This window comes from Vombatus ursinus, unplaced genomic scaffold (genome assembly GCF_900497805.2).
Source record: "Vombatus ursinus unplaced genomic scaffold, bare-nosed wombat genome assembly UNPS02014870.1, whole genome shotgun sequence".
In the NCBI taxonomy this organism is placed as follows: Eukaryota; Metazoa; Chordata; class Mammalia; order Diprotodontia; family Vombatidae; genus Vombatus; species Vombatus ursinus.
Window position 1 is genome coordinate 10,800,724 of NW_020954648.1, and position 17,084 is coordinate 10,817,807.

General features: G+C 39.6%; 1 protein-coding gene across 2 annotated transcripts in view; it reads right to left on the reverse strand.

The window, feature by feature from the left end:
• The window catches only part of DENND2A (DENN domain containing 2A), a 117,989-nt gene that overhangs the window by 26,153 nt on the left and 74,752 nt on the right, over nt 1-17,084 (reverse strand). For both annotated transcript variants that reach the window (XM_027842334.1, XM_027842335.1), the window contains 5 exons: nt 12,533-12,642; nt 10,719-10,788; nt 8,684-8,761; nt 2,782-2,922; nt 849-997 (listed from right to left, as the gene is read on the reverse strand). In XM_027842334.1, coding sequence (XP_027698135.1) covers nt 849-997; nt 2,782-2,922; nt 8,684-8,761; nt 10,719-10,788; nt 12,533-12,642 — 548 coding nt within the window. The remainder of the gene's footprint in view (nt 1-848; nt 998-2,781; nt 2,923-8,683; nt 8,762-10,718; nt 10,789-12,532; nt 12,643-17,084) is intronic.

Below are 17,084 nucleotides of genomic sequence, written 5' to 3' on the forward strand. Positions count from 1 at the left end.
GTCTATTTCTCCCTCCATCCAACCACATTTTCCAGGCTAGATATTGCCTCTACCTACTCACCTGCATTCCTTAGCCTAAAATCCTTACTCTGAATCCTGCAGGTTACATGTCCCTTCCCACAATTTATGGATTCAAGAGTCATCAGGATTGCTCCCTATAAACTGATTGTGATTTCATGATTTATGATCATGATTTTAGTCATTTTAGTCAATACCTATACTAGGTTCCCTGTCTGGCCTCAGATCCAAAGTAAAAGGATATATTTAAAAATTCTAATATTTGAAAACTATAAATACTGTTTCCTTCCAGGAATTTTGGGCTGACTCAGTTTCATATCAGTGGTTTTTTTTCCCAGCTCTGCTTTGACTTGTGGCATCCTGGTGGCAGGACCAGGACCAGTATCCAGGATCCTGGATGTCGAGTCCGGTCCAATGGGCTTCCTCCTCTCCAACCCTGTCTCCCCTTCATTCTCTTCTCAATGCTTTCCATAACACATACACCTCTTTCTTTTACCTCCTTTATGTTCCCTTTCTTTTCCAATCTTTTTATTTTTCCTTCCTTTTCTTATTCATTCTCTTTTCCTTTTCTCTCTTCACGCCTCACTCCTGGATGTGAAAATTAAGGATTAAGTTAGGTGGGATCTTAGAGTGACCGTTTTGTTCTTAGGCTCTTATTTTTTTTCTCAAGGAGATAGAGGAGACAGTAGGGGCACTTGGTTGGACAGCAGTCAGATGCTATTTATTGTGGAGGTTGTGATCGAGAAAGTGCTTCATAAACCTTATGGCATTATATGAGTGATTATCACCACCACAAAGTGGAACATGACATAAAAGGGTAAGGTGTGTACCTGAGCTTATCCGCAATAAAGATGACCCTCCTCTCCAACAGTAGGGAAGCAAAGACACAGACCAGGTGCCTGATGCTGAGAGATGAGAAGAGAGACTCAAAATCGACGTGCTCAAGCCTGGAGTCGAGGGGCCGACACAGTTCAATCACCTGCCAGAGGAACGAGTCCAGTGGTGAGGGCTCCACTTAGCATAAGACTTGGCAGAGGAAGAAACCGAAGCCTACAGGGGAACTCTGACTTAACCAAGGTCATTCTGCTAGTTAATAGCAGAGCTGAGACCGGAACCTAGGTCTTTAGATTTTCAGGCCCATGAGATGTCAGGGAAAGGAGTACTAGAGCATCAAGGAGACAGAATGATGTAGTGGAAAAGAATGCGTACTGGAAATATAAACACCTGGGTTCAGATCTGGCTAATTAGTCGTAAGTCTTTGGGCATCTATAAAAAATGGGGTTTCCTGGATGACCTCTAAGGTCCTACCTACCTAGCTCAATCTACCTCTGAATTCTGGAATTATTCATGTCTTCATTACCCAGGGCCACAGCTTGTGTCAGAACATTAGTTTACTGTTGGTTTTCTTTTTTTTTTTTTGCCTTTTTGGAGAGGCAATCAGGGTTAGACTTGCCCAGGGTCACACAGCTAGTATGTGTCATGTGTCTGATGCCAGATTTGAACTCAGGTCCTCCTGACTCCAAGGCTGGAGCTCTATCCACTGCGCCACCCAGCTGCCCAGAACATTAGTTTAAATAAAGGACCAATGTCTGCTGAGGGTTGGGGTTATGACCCTGGCAAGAAAATTGCCATGGACATCTATAACCCTCCCTCCCAAGGTTTTATATCAGGGGTATAATTCTAGATGGGATAGATTAGATTCTCACTCTACTTCTGCCTTCTTTTTTTTCTTTATATGACCAGAGCCTGGCACGTAGTAAGTTTCCCAGTCCCTAAGACTTGAAACTTAGGAGTTATCTTGGACTTTTATCCCCAGTCAATCTGTTCCCAAGGCCTGTTGATTTCACCTTTTCAGCATCTCTCGAATAAGCCCCCTTCTCTCCTCTGACACTGCCACCATTCTGGTGCAGGTCCTCATCACACCTCAGGCTTTGATGACTGCAGTAGCCTGCTGGTGGGTCTGCCTGCCTCAAGTCTCTCCCCATTCCCATCCATCCTCCATTCTGCCATTAGTGTGATTTTTCCTAAAATGCAGGTCTGATCATGTCCCCCCTCCCCGCCTCAATAATCTCCAGTGGCTCCCTATCACCTCCATGATCAAATACAAAATGTTCTGGCTTTCAAAGCTCCTCGTGACCTAGCCTCCTCCCACCTTTCCAGTTTTCTTACACCTTATTCCCTCACAGGAAGAGTACTTTGATCCTGTCCCTCTGGCCTCCTGGCCATTCCACAAACAAGACCATTTTGTCTCTAGGCTCCCAGCATTCTCTCTGGCTATCCCCCACACCTGGAACACTCTCCTTCCTCTGCTCCAACTACTGACTTCCCTGGCTTCCTTTAAGTTCCAATTAAAATCCCACCTTCTCCAGGACGCCTTCCCCAAGCCATCTCGATTCCAGTGCCTTCCCTCTATTAATTATTTCCTATTTATCCTGTATATAGCTTGTTTGTACACATTTGTTTATGTGTTGTCTCCTCCATTAGATTGTGAGCTCTTTGAGGGCAGGGACTGTTTTTTGCCTCTTTTTGTATCCCCAGCACTTAGCACAGTGCCTGGCACAAAGCTGGTGCTTAATAAATGTTTACTGTTAGACCGATTAAATAAGTGATCCTAATAAGTGGGAGCGCCTTGTATGAGTCTTGGGAATCCAATGAGAGAAAGACTGGTATTTTGCTCCCTATTGATCATTAGTTCTCATCTAACTGTTTTTGGCAGCTGGGGCCTCCCCTTGTTCCAAGAACAAGAGGAGTCCAGTCACTCACTTCAGTTCCAGAGCCTGGCAAGAAGTTCTTGACAGTGATGGTTTTGCCCAGAGCTGGGAAAGGGGCTTCCATGACGCTTCTCATGAGCGGCTGTACCAGGGCAGGGGAGATGCCCCGACGTTTTTCTACCTCATCCAAGATCTGTAAGGGAGAAAAATCAAGCACAACTGTTAGGAAAGGTAGAGTACAGAAATGCTAGGAGGCAGAGCCATACTTTGGGTAGGATGATTATTTCATCCTCATGTCAGCTATTCTTTGCCCTGAGGTCCCTAAACATCATGGCCCATGACCAGCTTCCAGCCTGGACTCTCTAGGGAACTGGGTGACACCTCTCCCAAAATGACTGTGTCTAATTGACTGGGGAGTGGACTTTATTCTTCTCCCCTCCCCATCAACTGAATTTGCTCCAGTTACAAGAATTCCTAATTACAGCTCTGCAAAGGTGCCAACCACAACCTACCTTGATCAAGCAGTTACATCACATTAGATTAGTCATGAGTTCCATTGTGTAATCCTCATAAAGTCAAATGCCTACTATGGTCTCTTGGTCCCTACTTGATGTTCCAAGAGCTTCCATTCAATTTAATTTCATTCAACACATGTTTATTAAGCATTTTACTAAGGCCCCAGATTTCACCTCTAAAATGCAACTTAGAAGCAGCACAAATTCCTGGACCTATCATTATAAATAAATATTTTATATTCTATATGACATATAGAATATACATATAGAATATATGGAATGTATACATGTATTTCATATTCTAGATATCATAAAATATATACTATGTATTGCATAGTATGTATACTATATTATACAAAATGGAATATATACCATGTATATATTCTATATCTATATGCTATACATAGTATACACTCTATATACATCATATAGGTATGTACAGACTACATAAGTGTAGTCTATAGAGTATATATAAGATCATATACTAAGTACATATTCTGTATTTAGTATACACATACATCACATACACAGTATACATATATAATCTAGATATAGATTATATATTCTATGTATCATGTAGAATATGGACTATATATGTTTTATATATATACATAGTGTCTCTTCCATATTCTGTATATAATCATGTAGAATATATACATCTTTTGTATAAATATTGGATATATAGCCACATATTCAATACATAAATACCTAACTGAATTAAGCTTTATACTGTTCAAAATAAGCTGTGGTAAATTCAATACTAATTTTAAAAATCACTTAAAATCTTTAAATCACTTGAAATGTTGAACCAAAAAGGTTCAGACTGCCTTGCCCTATGTCATCACCTGGCTGGTGCTTATCTTCATGTTATAATCATTCTTCAAACTGTTACTGGATGGTGGCCATGGACTTTGCTGTACCAGCCTTCAGGAAATTACTGAATTATTCTTCCTAAACTTTTGCAAGCTGCAAAATGGGTATTTCCCAAGAATGATTCAACATGACTCCTCTTTGCTCTAGGGGTGATGTTGAAGACTAGAACTCGGGTGTGAATTACAGGCCATACTTGAAATCTGACTCAACTTGTCTTAAACTAGAGCTCTCTCAATTTTAATGACCAAGCCTGGAACAAACGGAAACTTTCAGACTAGTAGCATTGTTTTCATTTGGAAACAAATCCATTTGAAAGAAAGGATATCCAATGAGAGGAGCAGAAATGAACAAGTTTTTGTTATTGTGATGAGTTACAAGCATTAAAATATTAAGAAAGTTGTGTATCCTCCTCCTCCTTCTATCTCCCTCATTTCCATATCCAAGCAGCCCCTTGCTGTGTGGCCAGTCAATTCTAACTACATAATAACTCTCTTCATTTGTCACTGCCCTTGGCCAGGTCCTTATCACCTCTCACCTGAACTACTGAGATAGTTTAACTGGCCTCCCTGCTTCAAGCCTCTCCCCTCTCCAATCCATCCTCCACACAGCTGCTAACGCACAGTTCTGACCACGTCACTCCCCCACTCAAAAAGCTCCAGAGGCTCTCTAGTATTTCTAGGATAAAAGGTAAACTCCTTTGTTTAGTATTTCAAGTCTTTCCCGATATGGCTTTAACCTATCCCTCTAGCCACATTGCACATTACTTCCCTTTTTGGTATTCTTATGTTCAAGTCATAACCTGGTCTACTGGGTATTCATCTTACCCTAGATGGCATTGCCTCCATACCTAGAATGCTTTCCCTCTACACTTTTGCCTCTCAGAATCCCTAACTCCAGAATTGTAAATTATTTGCAACTAACCATATGAAAGAATACTGCAAATCACTAATAATAAGAGAAAGGCAAATTAAAATAACCCTAATGTTTCATTTCATCTCACACCCTGAAAACTGACAAAGATGACACAAGATGGCGATGGTCAATGTTGAGGCAGTTATGAGAAGATAGGCCCACTGGTGCATTATTAGTGTAACTGTGAATTAGTATAACCATTGGAAAGCAATTTGGCATTATGTAAAAAAAAGGAACTAAAATGTCCATACCCACTGACTCAGAGATTCCACATTGATAAGAAGAAAGTACCCATAACAAGATATTTACAGGAGAATCCAAAGCTCCTTTCAAAGCTCAGCTCCAGTGTCATCTCCTCCATGAAAACTCTCCTGATCCCTCCATCTGCTGGTCCTTCTCCCACCCCTGCTACATTACTTTGTATATATTTTTACTTGATTTATATAGATACGTGTTATTTCCAAGGAGAAAACACAAGCTCAAGGGCACAGATTATTTTGTTTTTATCTTTGTATTCCCAGGACCCAATATAGTGCCTGGCACACAGTAGGTGCTTAATAAATGTGTATTCTTTTTTTCTGTCCTATACACAATTTTATTTTTGTCTTTTGATAAAGTTTTTTTTTTTTAATCAATGACTGTTGGTTTGCATATATTCAGAATTGAAAACAATGAGGTAAAGGCTATGGATTTCACTACAACAAAAAGGATTATCCTCCAATATGAGTGGGACTGGTGGCTCCTGAGGTTGCTTCCAACTATAACTTCTTTGAGCGTCCCCTAAAATCTCCCCTGACCCCTGCAGAGAGTTTGCTCTCTTTATGTAAGATGTTAGCACTGTGGGAAAGAAGAACTGGAAGAAGGGAGAGGGGGAGCAAGGGCACAGATGTGGCCATCCATGCAGAGAGAACACGTCTGGCTCCAGGCAGCTTGTCGGCAGCCAGTGCGTTTATACTTAGGAGCAGTAACGAATGGAAGGGAGAGCAGCCCTGCATAAAATTTTGCTGATACAAAGAGTCACAGAAAGTGGAGGAAGGAAGAAAGCAGTGGGGCACAGGTAGGAGTGGTAGAGAGCCTGAGGCCCCCAAGTGTCTGCTCTTCTTATGCATCGGTAAGCTCTACGTTCCACCTGAGGTGCTTCTTCTGTGAGAGCTGAGCTCCTGGAAACCGAGGTGGGGCTCATTAGTTGAGGAATGAACAAGTTATGGTTATGAAGGCCTTGGGCTACTCTTGTGCTGTGAGAAATGATGAATGGGGGAGTTTCAGAGAAACCTGGGAAGACCTGTGTAAATGATGCAGAGTGAAGTGAGCACAGCTAGTTCAGGCCTTCATCCCGCTTGCCTGTACTTTTACAATAGTCTCCTAGTTGTTCACTCTGCTTTACAAAGCTCTCTTGCCTCTACAAAGCTGCCAAATTAATATTTTTTTTGGCAATTGGGGTTAAGTGACTTGTCCAGGGTCACACACGTAGTAACTGTCAAGTGTCTGGTCTGAGGCCGGATTTGAACTCAGGTCCTCCTGACTTCAGGACCTGTACTCTATCCATTGTGATACCTAGCTGCCCCTCAAATTAATATTTCTAAGATACAGGCCTGACTATGTCATTCTCCTGATCAAAAATTTCCAATGGCTCTAGAATACTGACTCTGGAATTAGATGTAATATGTAACTATATATATATTATAGTACTATCAATATGTAAATATACATGTAATATATATTATATAGTATTACATATACAAACACACACACATTATATAGGCATATGTGTATGTATATACATGTGTGTATACATACACACATATACATATATATGCATGTATGCATGCATATATGTAAATTCTCATCGGGATTTTCATCCAAAATAAGAATATAAGTAAAAAATTTAACCATTTATTTTATCCACCTCACAGGGTTTTTGTGCTATCTCTCCTAAGACTTTCAGTGACAAATTAACAAATCATCTTTAATTATTTTACTGCCTCTTAGGAAGTCCTTACATTTAAACCACAACTTGACTTCCTGTATCTCACATATATTGGTCCTATGGTTCTAGTTCTATCCTCCTGGAAGAGCAGTCTTAATCCTTCTACGTGACAGTTCTCTACTCTAACTCAAAGCACAGTACCTTATGCATAATTGGTACTTAAGTGTTTGTTGTACTGAATTATCATCATAGATGGTACATACTCAAAAATATCAATAAGTACAAGAAAGGTTTAAATATATTAATTAACCTCAGATCTATATAAACCTAAAGAAAATTAGAAATTCTTGAATTTATGCCTCACCTTTTGAGGTTATCATAATGGATGACGATGCCTTTACCATGGCATACATTCCTTTGGTTTTTATTAGAGATAGGAAATGTACTGGACATAACGTGGCACCACCCCAATGTGAAAAATCTCATGCTCTTAAGGTGAGATAATATCTATAAAGCACTTAGAACAGGACCTGACACATAGTAGGCACTTAATAAATGATTGTTCCCTTCCCTTTCTTTCATGAGCCCATTCACCATCTCTGGCCCACTTGCCAGAGAAGTGATATCTTTGTGAAGATATTGGTAGACTTTATGTGCTCACTGAAGAAATAAACCTTAGATGAGTACATCAAGCATTAGGAAGAACTGGCTGTCTATCTCCCTACATTATCATAATAATGATAATGAAAAGAATACCTTGGGTATGAAAAAGTCAGCGCTCAAAGAATGAAAGAAAAGGACCGAGGTTGGGAGAGTCACCTCTCCAACCCCAATTATCCTGAGCATCCTTACCTCCTCTCCATCCCTGCCCACCCCCCATAACTCTGATCTCTAATTACTTCCAGAATCAAGGAGGACTGAACAGAAGAGAGTGTGGGAGAGGATAACAACAGTAGAAGCAGCAACAGCAACAACAACAAACTTTTGCATATTATAAAGTTCTATGGTTAAGAAGAAGAAGAATGGTTAGCATTTATATAACACTTCAGAGTTCACACAGATCATCTCATTTAGTCTTTCCAATAACCTTATGCAGAAGGGGCTATCACCATCTCCATTTTACAGAGGAAGAAACTGAGGTTGAGGAAGGATTTGTCTATCCATGGTCACATAGCTGATAAGTAGGAAAATTTGAACTCATGTCTTCCGTGTTCCTGGGTCAGCCCTCTAGTCTACCTAGCTGCCATTATATTTTACACATATGACCTCACTGGATCTTCAAGTCAACTCTGCGAGTCTAAGTATTATTATTATTATTTTTGGTGAGGCAATTTGGGTTAAGTGACTTGCCCAGGGTCACACAGCTAGTGAGTATTATGTGTCCGAGGCCAGATTTGAACTCAGGTCCTTCTGACTCCAAGTCTGGTTCTCTATTCACTGCACCACCTAGCTGCCCCGAATCTAAGTACTATTATCTGCATTTGCTGGTAAAGAAACAGAGACTCAGAGAGGTTAGCTGAGTTCCTAAGGTCAGACAGTTAGTAAGTGGTAGGTATGGAAGATGATCAAGAGAATCATCTTAGGTAACTGTGCCATTAAAAATGTGTAAAGGATTTAATCCACAAAGAAAAGGAGGGCATTCCTTCCAATCTCCTATCCAAGAATGGTATATAATTATCCCAAACTCTCTCCCTTTCTCACCAACTTCCTATAGCTTGAGTGCTTACCTTTGAAAAGAGGTTGAAGCATCCTAGGCGGCTCACAATGCAGTAAACTTCAGGGAGTCGTTTCCCTTTGCCACCAGGCTTTTAGGAAAGAAACACAAAGAAATTCCTCAGAGAAATTACCAACAAGGTAGGGTGGATTCTAATATTCTACTATATCCAGGGAGAAACTAGAAATTTCTTTATACTGGGAAAATTACAAGAGGGATCCCATATTGTCCTACCTCCTATCCAAATGTAAACTTGTAATATCTTCCAAATATAGCTCTGTGATAGAAGAAAAATTCTATATACTAGATATGACCACAAGCTAGCGATACTGATTTGTTTTATTCAAACACCAGAATTTATATATACAAATGAGTGTCATCCCCTTCAAAGTAATCTTCTTGAGAAGCTATATAATTATTTCAACAAGAAAGGTCACCATTATTCAAAACGTCTTTTGAACTCTTCATTTGGAATTCTTTCAGGTACAGTTTATGAACCAGACCAGCTCTACCTCCCCCCCCAAAAAAAACCCCTCCCAAAACCCAACAGTCTCATTACTTTGTAAGCATGCCTCATGCTTTGACTCGAATAAATATTATGCAGCTGGTCAAGCACCTTATCCACCAAATTTGACTAGAAATGACTTTTAAGAATTTCCTAAAAAATTAAATTCATCTTCAAAGGATAATAGTAGTAGTAGTAGTAGTAGTAGTAGTAGTAGTACTAAACTAAAACACTAATAGAGCATTTTAAGTACTGAAATGAAAAGTACTTCATTTTACCTACATCATAATCCCGTGAAGCAGATGCAGTTATTATTCTCATTTTACAGAGGAGGAAATATTTCTTTTTAATGGTCAAAGCAACTTGGAGTAATCTTCTTTACCATCTCTCTTTCGTTGTTCAGCTGCTTTTCAGTTGTGTCCAACTCTTTGTGACCTCATTTGGGGTTTCTTGGCAAAAGTACTGGAATGGATTGCCATTTCCTTCTCCAGCACATTTTACAGATGAGGAAACGAGGCAAATAGGGTTAAGTCATTTGCCCAAGGTCACACAGCTAGTATCTGAGACTAGATTTGAACTCAGGAAGAGGAGTCTTCCAGACTCTATCCACTGTACCATCAGGTGCCCCTCCATGTATCTTACTCACCACTTACTCTCTCGAGAGGTTAACAAGGGTCACAAAATGAGGTCATGTGGCCGGTAATATATATGAATATATTATAACACTACAATATTATAATAATTATTATAATAATAGTAATAATCTGATACAGAATTTGAACTCAGGTCTTCCTAACTCCTAACCCAGCTCTCTGCCCACTACAACACCTAGTTATCCCTGAGATGAAAGCTTCTGAACACTGACAGTATATTTCTAAGAATGTGCTTCATATTCTAAATAAGGGAATCCCCAAAAGAAGAGTTACAGAATGTTTTGAATAATGGCAGCTTGGTGGAGCAAGGGTGACCCCTTTGAAGGGGATAATCCTTATTCAGATGAAAATTCTCTCAAACACTGCTTTAAAGTCACCTTGCCTTAGGGTCACACCTCATACATTTGTCCACTGAATGAAGGAATTGAGCATAGCACATGTCCTCATCCGTCCATTACGAACATCCCTTCCAGGATACAGCCTAAATGAAGCTATGCAACAGTTTGCTTGCAGCTGAAACTTCCCATGGGTATTGTCATCCATTAGGATGTGAGCTCTGTGAGGGCAGGGACTTGTCTTTTTTTCTTTCTGTCCTCAGAGCATAGCACAGTGAATGGCACACAGGAAGCACTGAAGAATATTTTTTCATCCATTCATGGTATTATTAGGTTAGACCTGGAGAGAGTATTTTTGTAATTGCCTTGAAGCAGAGCCCTGACACCATGCCTAGCTATCATCATAGGCGAGGCATCAAGTTTTCTTTGGTTCTTTGTTGCCCTCAAGTGACCAGTAGGGAGATCCTACACCCTCTCATTTGTCAGAGCAAGTGACAGATAAAACCCTACAGTGGCTCTTGCCTTCCTGGTGACCAAAGGAGAACAAGTAGTTACCAGAAGCCTGCGGCAGTACCCGAACCTTCTACTTCCATCCTCTCCGGTCAGGACAAATGAGAACGTTTCACTGTGTTTGGGAAAATAAAGATGCATTTTAAGGAAAAGAAAACTAATCGTCTATATGGAGCTGTATATTAACCAGCTCATGGTGAGACAGATAGGGTGAGGGGAAAGTACTGGGGAGGGATGGGAGATGGGATTCTTTCATCATCCCAACTATGCCAAGGATAGGCTGGTTAATCTGTACTATTGTAACTCCCCTAGCGTGGGGTCTAAGATGCTCTTTCCAGAACAGGATAACTAAGGATTTCTCCACTCCAAGGCAAGTTATAAGAACTGTGTCCCATTCCTTCTTCTCTATCCTCTGCTCCATTCCCTTGACCAAATAAAAAGATCCAAATGATGGAGAAAGTATATCCTCACTAAAACCACTTAAATCAGGGACTTTTTACCCTATTTGTTTGTGCTGTGGATACCTTTGGCAATCTGGTGAAGCCTATGGAACCTTTTTCAGAATCAAATATATAGGATTACAAAAGAAACCAATTATATTGAGGTATAGTTTCAAAATATTTTTAAAATACCAATTCATGGATCCTAAGTTAAGAAGAGGACCAAACTTGTCATTTGTTGAATATCTGGTGTGTGGGCAGGATGTTGAAGGAAGAGAGTAAGAAAACGGGGAATAGGGGCAGTTAGGTGGTACAGTGGATAGAGCTCTGGCCTTGGAGGACCTGAGTTCAAATCTGATCTCAGACACTTGACACTACCGATGTGACCCTGGGTAGGTCACTTAACCCCAACTGCCTCACCAAAAAGCAAAAAAAACAAAAAACAAAAAACAAAAAAAAAGGACAGGGAAAACAAGAAGAACAAGACATGGTTATGGACCCAGGCATGGGGAATGAGGGAGCAGGGCTGAGCCAAGGACAGCTTTGTGCCCCTTTGGAGATCATGCATGTCTGCTGCAGCTACCCTCTTGTCCCTGACTGCTTACACCTGACTTTATGTGCTCAGGAAAACTCTTGACATCTGACTGACTCCATTCATGCAGAAAACACCTTATAGCTGGGGTTCTGCAAGCTTGTTTTTTTGGTATCAAAATAATTGTATTTCAATATAACTGGTTTCCTCTGTAATCCTATGTATTTTCTTTTACGCGTTTAACAATATTATTCTGAGACACCAGATTGCCAAAGGGGTCTAAGACGCAAAAAGGTAGAGCCCCTGCCTTAGAGAGACTACACGACCAATTTCAGTGAACAAGGTCTCACTTGGAAACTCATGATGTGCAGCTTAATAGGTTCTCTTCAGAAGCTCAAATCATTAATAATAAAATGATCATTAAGTAACATAATGGGGTAAAGCAATGGTTTTAGATGAACTATAATCATTCACGATTTACATAGTACTTACAAAGCACTTTCTCTACAATAACCCTGTAAGGTAGACAGAATGGGTCTTACTATCCCCACTTTAAAGATGAGGAAACTGAGGCTGAGAGAGAGAAAATGACTAGTCTAAGGTAAAAAAAGCACTACTAAGTATTATAGCTGATATGTGAAGTCTCCTGACTCAGACCCAGGGCTTTATCCGTTACATGAGAGAGAAATGACACTGTATAAACTAATCAGAGGAAACAAAAGTTGTAATTTATTGAATGCTTAGTGGGAAGGAATGGAGAAATACCCCAAAGTATCTCCTCTGATAGAAGTTATAACATGATTGACTCTGTACCCTCATCTCCTACAAGGTGAGAACAAAAATCTCTAATTTGTATTCTAGCCTCCAGGGGAGATGCCAGCACATACCTGGTAAACTGGTACACAGGCACCCAATCCTTAGCATCAGGGAAACAGAACTGGGGAATAGCCTTAAGCTGGTCTTCTGCTTCTCTCATGAATTTGAATGATCGATCCAGCTGCAGACAGAAAAATTAGCAGAGTTGACGCAGTGCTCCAGTATTTGGGAAAACACTGCAGTGTTCTCAGGGTATTGAAAAAAATTTATTCTTAACATTATAGCTCCCACCAGTCCATGGACCTGACCACCATCTTATCTAATTGTGGATGCAAAATAAGTTTGGACTCAGGCTGTTGGGTGCTATCTTTCCTGTGGTAACACAATTACACATTTAACAATTTAATTAAACAAACATTTATTGTGTTTAATATTCACAAGACATTATACCAGGTATTGAGTGAGATTGAATGATGAATAAGATAGGATCCTTGCTCTCAAGAGGTTTACAAGTCTATGTATGGTCTGATGCTGAGTGAAGCGAGCATAACCAGGAGAACATTGTACATAGTAACAGCCACATTGTACGAAGACTAATATTAACAGACTTAACCCTTCTCAGCATTATAAGGATCTAAGACATCTCCAAAGGCCTCGTGATGGAAAATGCTATCCACATCCAAAGAAAGAACTATGGAGTCTGAATGCAGATCGAAGTATATTGTTTGCTATTTTTTTTTCTTCTATTGTGTTTTGTTTCCTCTTTCTGGTAGTTCCTCCTATTGATTCTAATTCTTCCTTACAACATGACTAATGTGAAAATGTTTAATAGGAATGTATATGTACAGCCTATATCAGATTGCATGCCGCCTAGGAGAGGGTGGTGGGGAGGGAAGGGGAGAAAAATTTAAAACTCAAAAGCTTATGGAAGTGATTGTTGATAAATCAAAATAATAAAGTTAAAAAAAGAAGTTTACAAATCTAATAGATTATAAAGAAAAACAACAGCAAAACAGTATTTGTTGTATCAAAATTTTCTCATGGCCAAAATTTCTGAAATGTATTGATCCAAAAAAAAAATTGAAGGACATTTGTTTCTGTCAAAGGATCTCAAGATTTATATCCAAATTTGTTTTTTGACTATAATTCGACTACAAGATTTGTAATGGATTTTGTTTTTCTTGCCTTTTCAATGGAGGGGGGAGGGACAAAGAAAATCCAGAAATGAAAATAAAATAAAATTGAATAAAAGATATATAACCCTAAAAAAAGATTTATATCCAAAAGGAAGTTTTGAGGTCATCTTTTCCAACTTCCTCAATTTATAGACAGAGAAATTGAGGTCCCAAGGTAAAGTGATCAACCTCAGTAGTAAGGGTCAGAGCCACAATTAAAACACAGACTTTTGGGTTCCAAGTCTATGCTCTTTCCATTAAGACGACACAGTTCAATAATCACAGCTATGCTGCTCCACCCACTCCTTTTGACCAAACAGAAAGAACCAACGCCTGGGAGAGCAAGATGAAAAAAACAATCATGAATCTGAAAGGTATTACTACAAATTATTTTGTCCCAGCCTCATGGTCTTCTTCCTCTGTTCCTATTTACATGCTGCTGAACAGAGCTGGAGAAATTACGCAGCTGCTAAGTGGGGACACTATAAAATCATTTCATTCAATTTCATCTGGGTCTTCACTGCAGCAAAAAAACCCCCAAAAACCAAAAAAACAAACTATTGCAAACCTTCTCTTCTCTTGTCCCATTCCTTCTGCTCTCTTATCTGAGGACCTTCTCTACCACTTTATTAAGGAAACTGAGACCATTCCACATGATTATCCCTTTCCTTCTCCTCTCTTGATTTCAAACCCCCTTGACATCATCTCCCACTCTTTCTTCCTCTCTGAGAGTAAGATGTCCCTTTTCCTTGACAAGGTGAACTACTGTATATCCCCCTGATGGCCTTCTCCAGCAGACTTTCCTCTGGGCCCTCTTCTCTGCTTACAGTATCTCTTCCGATGACCTCATCAACTCCCATGGCTTTATTATATCTATGTAAATGATCCTCGGATCTCTATATTCAGCCTCGGTTGCTTTCCTGAGCTCCAGCACTACAAACCAACTACCTATTACTCTTTAAAGTGGATATCCCAGAGACATCTCAAACTCATTATGTCCAAAACAACTTATCTTTTCCCCAAAACACTACGAAACTTCCCAATTTCTGTTGAAGACACAACCATTCTTCCAATCTCTTGGGTTTATAACCAAAGGATCACATTTGACTCCTCAATCTCACTCACCCCACCAATCAATTGCCAAATCCTGCCTTTTTGCATTTTTTACAACATCTCTTACAAATAATCTCTTTCTTCTACTCACACAGCCACGACCTTAGTTTGGGTCCTCATGATCTGTTACCTAGATAACTGCAATGGCCTTCTAATTGGTCTCCCTGCCTCAAATGTTTCCCCACTATAGGTATCCTCCACTCAACTGATAAAATGATTTTCTTAAGTGCAGATATGACAACTTCTTACCCCTACTCGATAAACCTCAGTACTTCCCTATTGGTCTTTAGGATAAAATATAAACTCCTCAGTTTAACTTTTAAAGCCCTTCACAATCTTATCCCAATGTATACAACAGTTTCATTGTATATTATCTCTCCTCCCTCCTCCTCCTGACATCTGGCCAAAATCATCTCTACCTCTATCTCCCATCTCTACTCCTTCAAACAGTTGTAAAATCAGTGCGTTAGTGCCTTAATTTTCCCACATCCCCTCTAACATTTGTCATTTTCCTTTTCTGTCATATTAACTAATCTGATAAGTGAGAGGTGGTACCTCAGAGTTGTTTTAATTTGCATTTCTCTAATCAATAATGAATTAGAGAAATTTTTCATATGACTATAGATAGCTTCGATTTCTTCATCTGAAAACTGCCTGTTCAAATCCTTTGATCATTTATCAGTTGGGGAATGACTTATACTCTTACAAATTTGACTCAGCTCTCTATATATTTGAGAGATGAGGCCTTTAGCAGAGAAACTTGCTCCTCTCGACATTCTTAAAAATTGCTGAGAAACTCAGAACCTCAAAGAGATTTTACTTGTGTGTATTATTTTTATTAATACTTAACAAGAGAAATTAAAACTGATAAAAATTAAAAATACCTATTCATTCCTTCAAAATATCAATAATAAACTCATTTCATGACAAAACATATTTTAATGAAAATTAACTGTTTTTCGAAATAAAAACGTTAGGGAGAAAAGTGGCATTGTTTCCTACATTTTTGCAAATTTCTTTTAATATCTGGTTTATGAGAAAACAACTGGATTCTCCTATCTGTTTCTATATTCGATCCGTTGTGATAGGTTGATATGTTCTTTTGGTGGAAGTATACGAAGAAAATCTGGTCTTGCGCAGATATGTAGTTAGAAAAGGAAGGAGTATCTTTTTTTTTTTTTTGGGTAGGCAGTCGGGGTTAAGTGACTTGCCCAAGGTCACACAGCTAGTAAATGTCAAGTGTCTGAGGCAAGATTTGAACTCAGGTCCTTTTGACTCTAAGGCTGGAGCTCTATCCACTGTGCCACCTAGCTGCCCCTATGAAGGAGTATCTTAATAGACAAATAACGTGTTTTCATTATGAAAATAGTTTTGACCTTGTGGATCCCCCTGAAAGGGTCTCAGGGATTCTTAGACTACACTTTTGGAACTGCTTCTCTAGAGACAACATGGGAAGAAAGGATGGTGGGCTAGAGAAGGAGGGAGTGAGAAATGAAGACAGGAAGGAATCAAAGATGGCGCCAGATAGAAGAACAAAAAAAAAGAAGAGAGATACAAGCAAAGCCAGACACTGAATATAGAGTGTGTTTCAATCCAGCTTGTGGAGATTGGAAAACAGCCTTGGAACTGAACACCTACTGAATTCCTACCTATCCTTTAGAGTCCACACTTAATGGTAGTTCCTTCTAGGAAACCTCCTCTGGGAATTCCTCCATTAGTAATGATCACTCACCTTTGGAACTTGCATGGCACTCTGTTTGGAATTCCCTCTAAGACAATTATCCCATATTAGAGTTATCTGTGTATGGATCTTATCACATGGCAAGCTCCAGAGGCCAAGGGGCCTATCTTATCTTGATGTTCTATCTCCCCCAGTGCTTAGCACAGTGCTTGGCAGCCACTGGGTACTTAATATACATATATATTTGGAGAGTTTTAGGAAAGGTAGCCAACAAGAAGATAACAACCAAGTTGGTATGGGAGGTAATTCTGAAGTCAGAGGCATAGAGACCCCAAGGAGAAGCTGACTCAACCTGAGTCTGAAGCAGGGTGAACTCTAAGCAGAAAAACCCCCACACTACTGAGGATTAGGGCTCAGAGGAAAATAACTAAAGGAAGAAGTTAAAAGAATAAATTATGAGATTATTATTTAGTGCTTTGAACTTTTATTAAGCTAAGTCAGGTACCTGTGACTGAGCATGTGATTTAATTCACCTATTGAGAGTATGTACTCTAAGAGTCCTTGATACCACATAGAAGCTCACTTGTGTGTTTGAGAGAGAGAGAGAGAGAAAGTGTGTGTGTGTGTGTGTGTGTGTGTGTGTGTGTGTGTGTG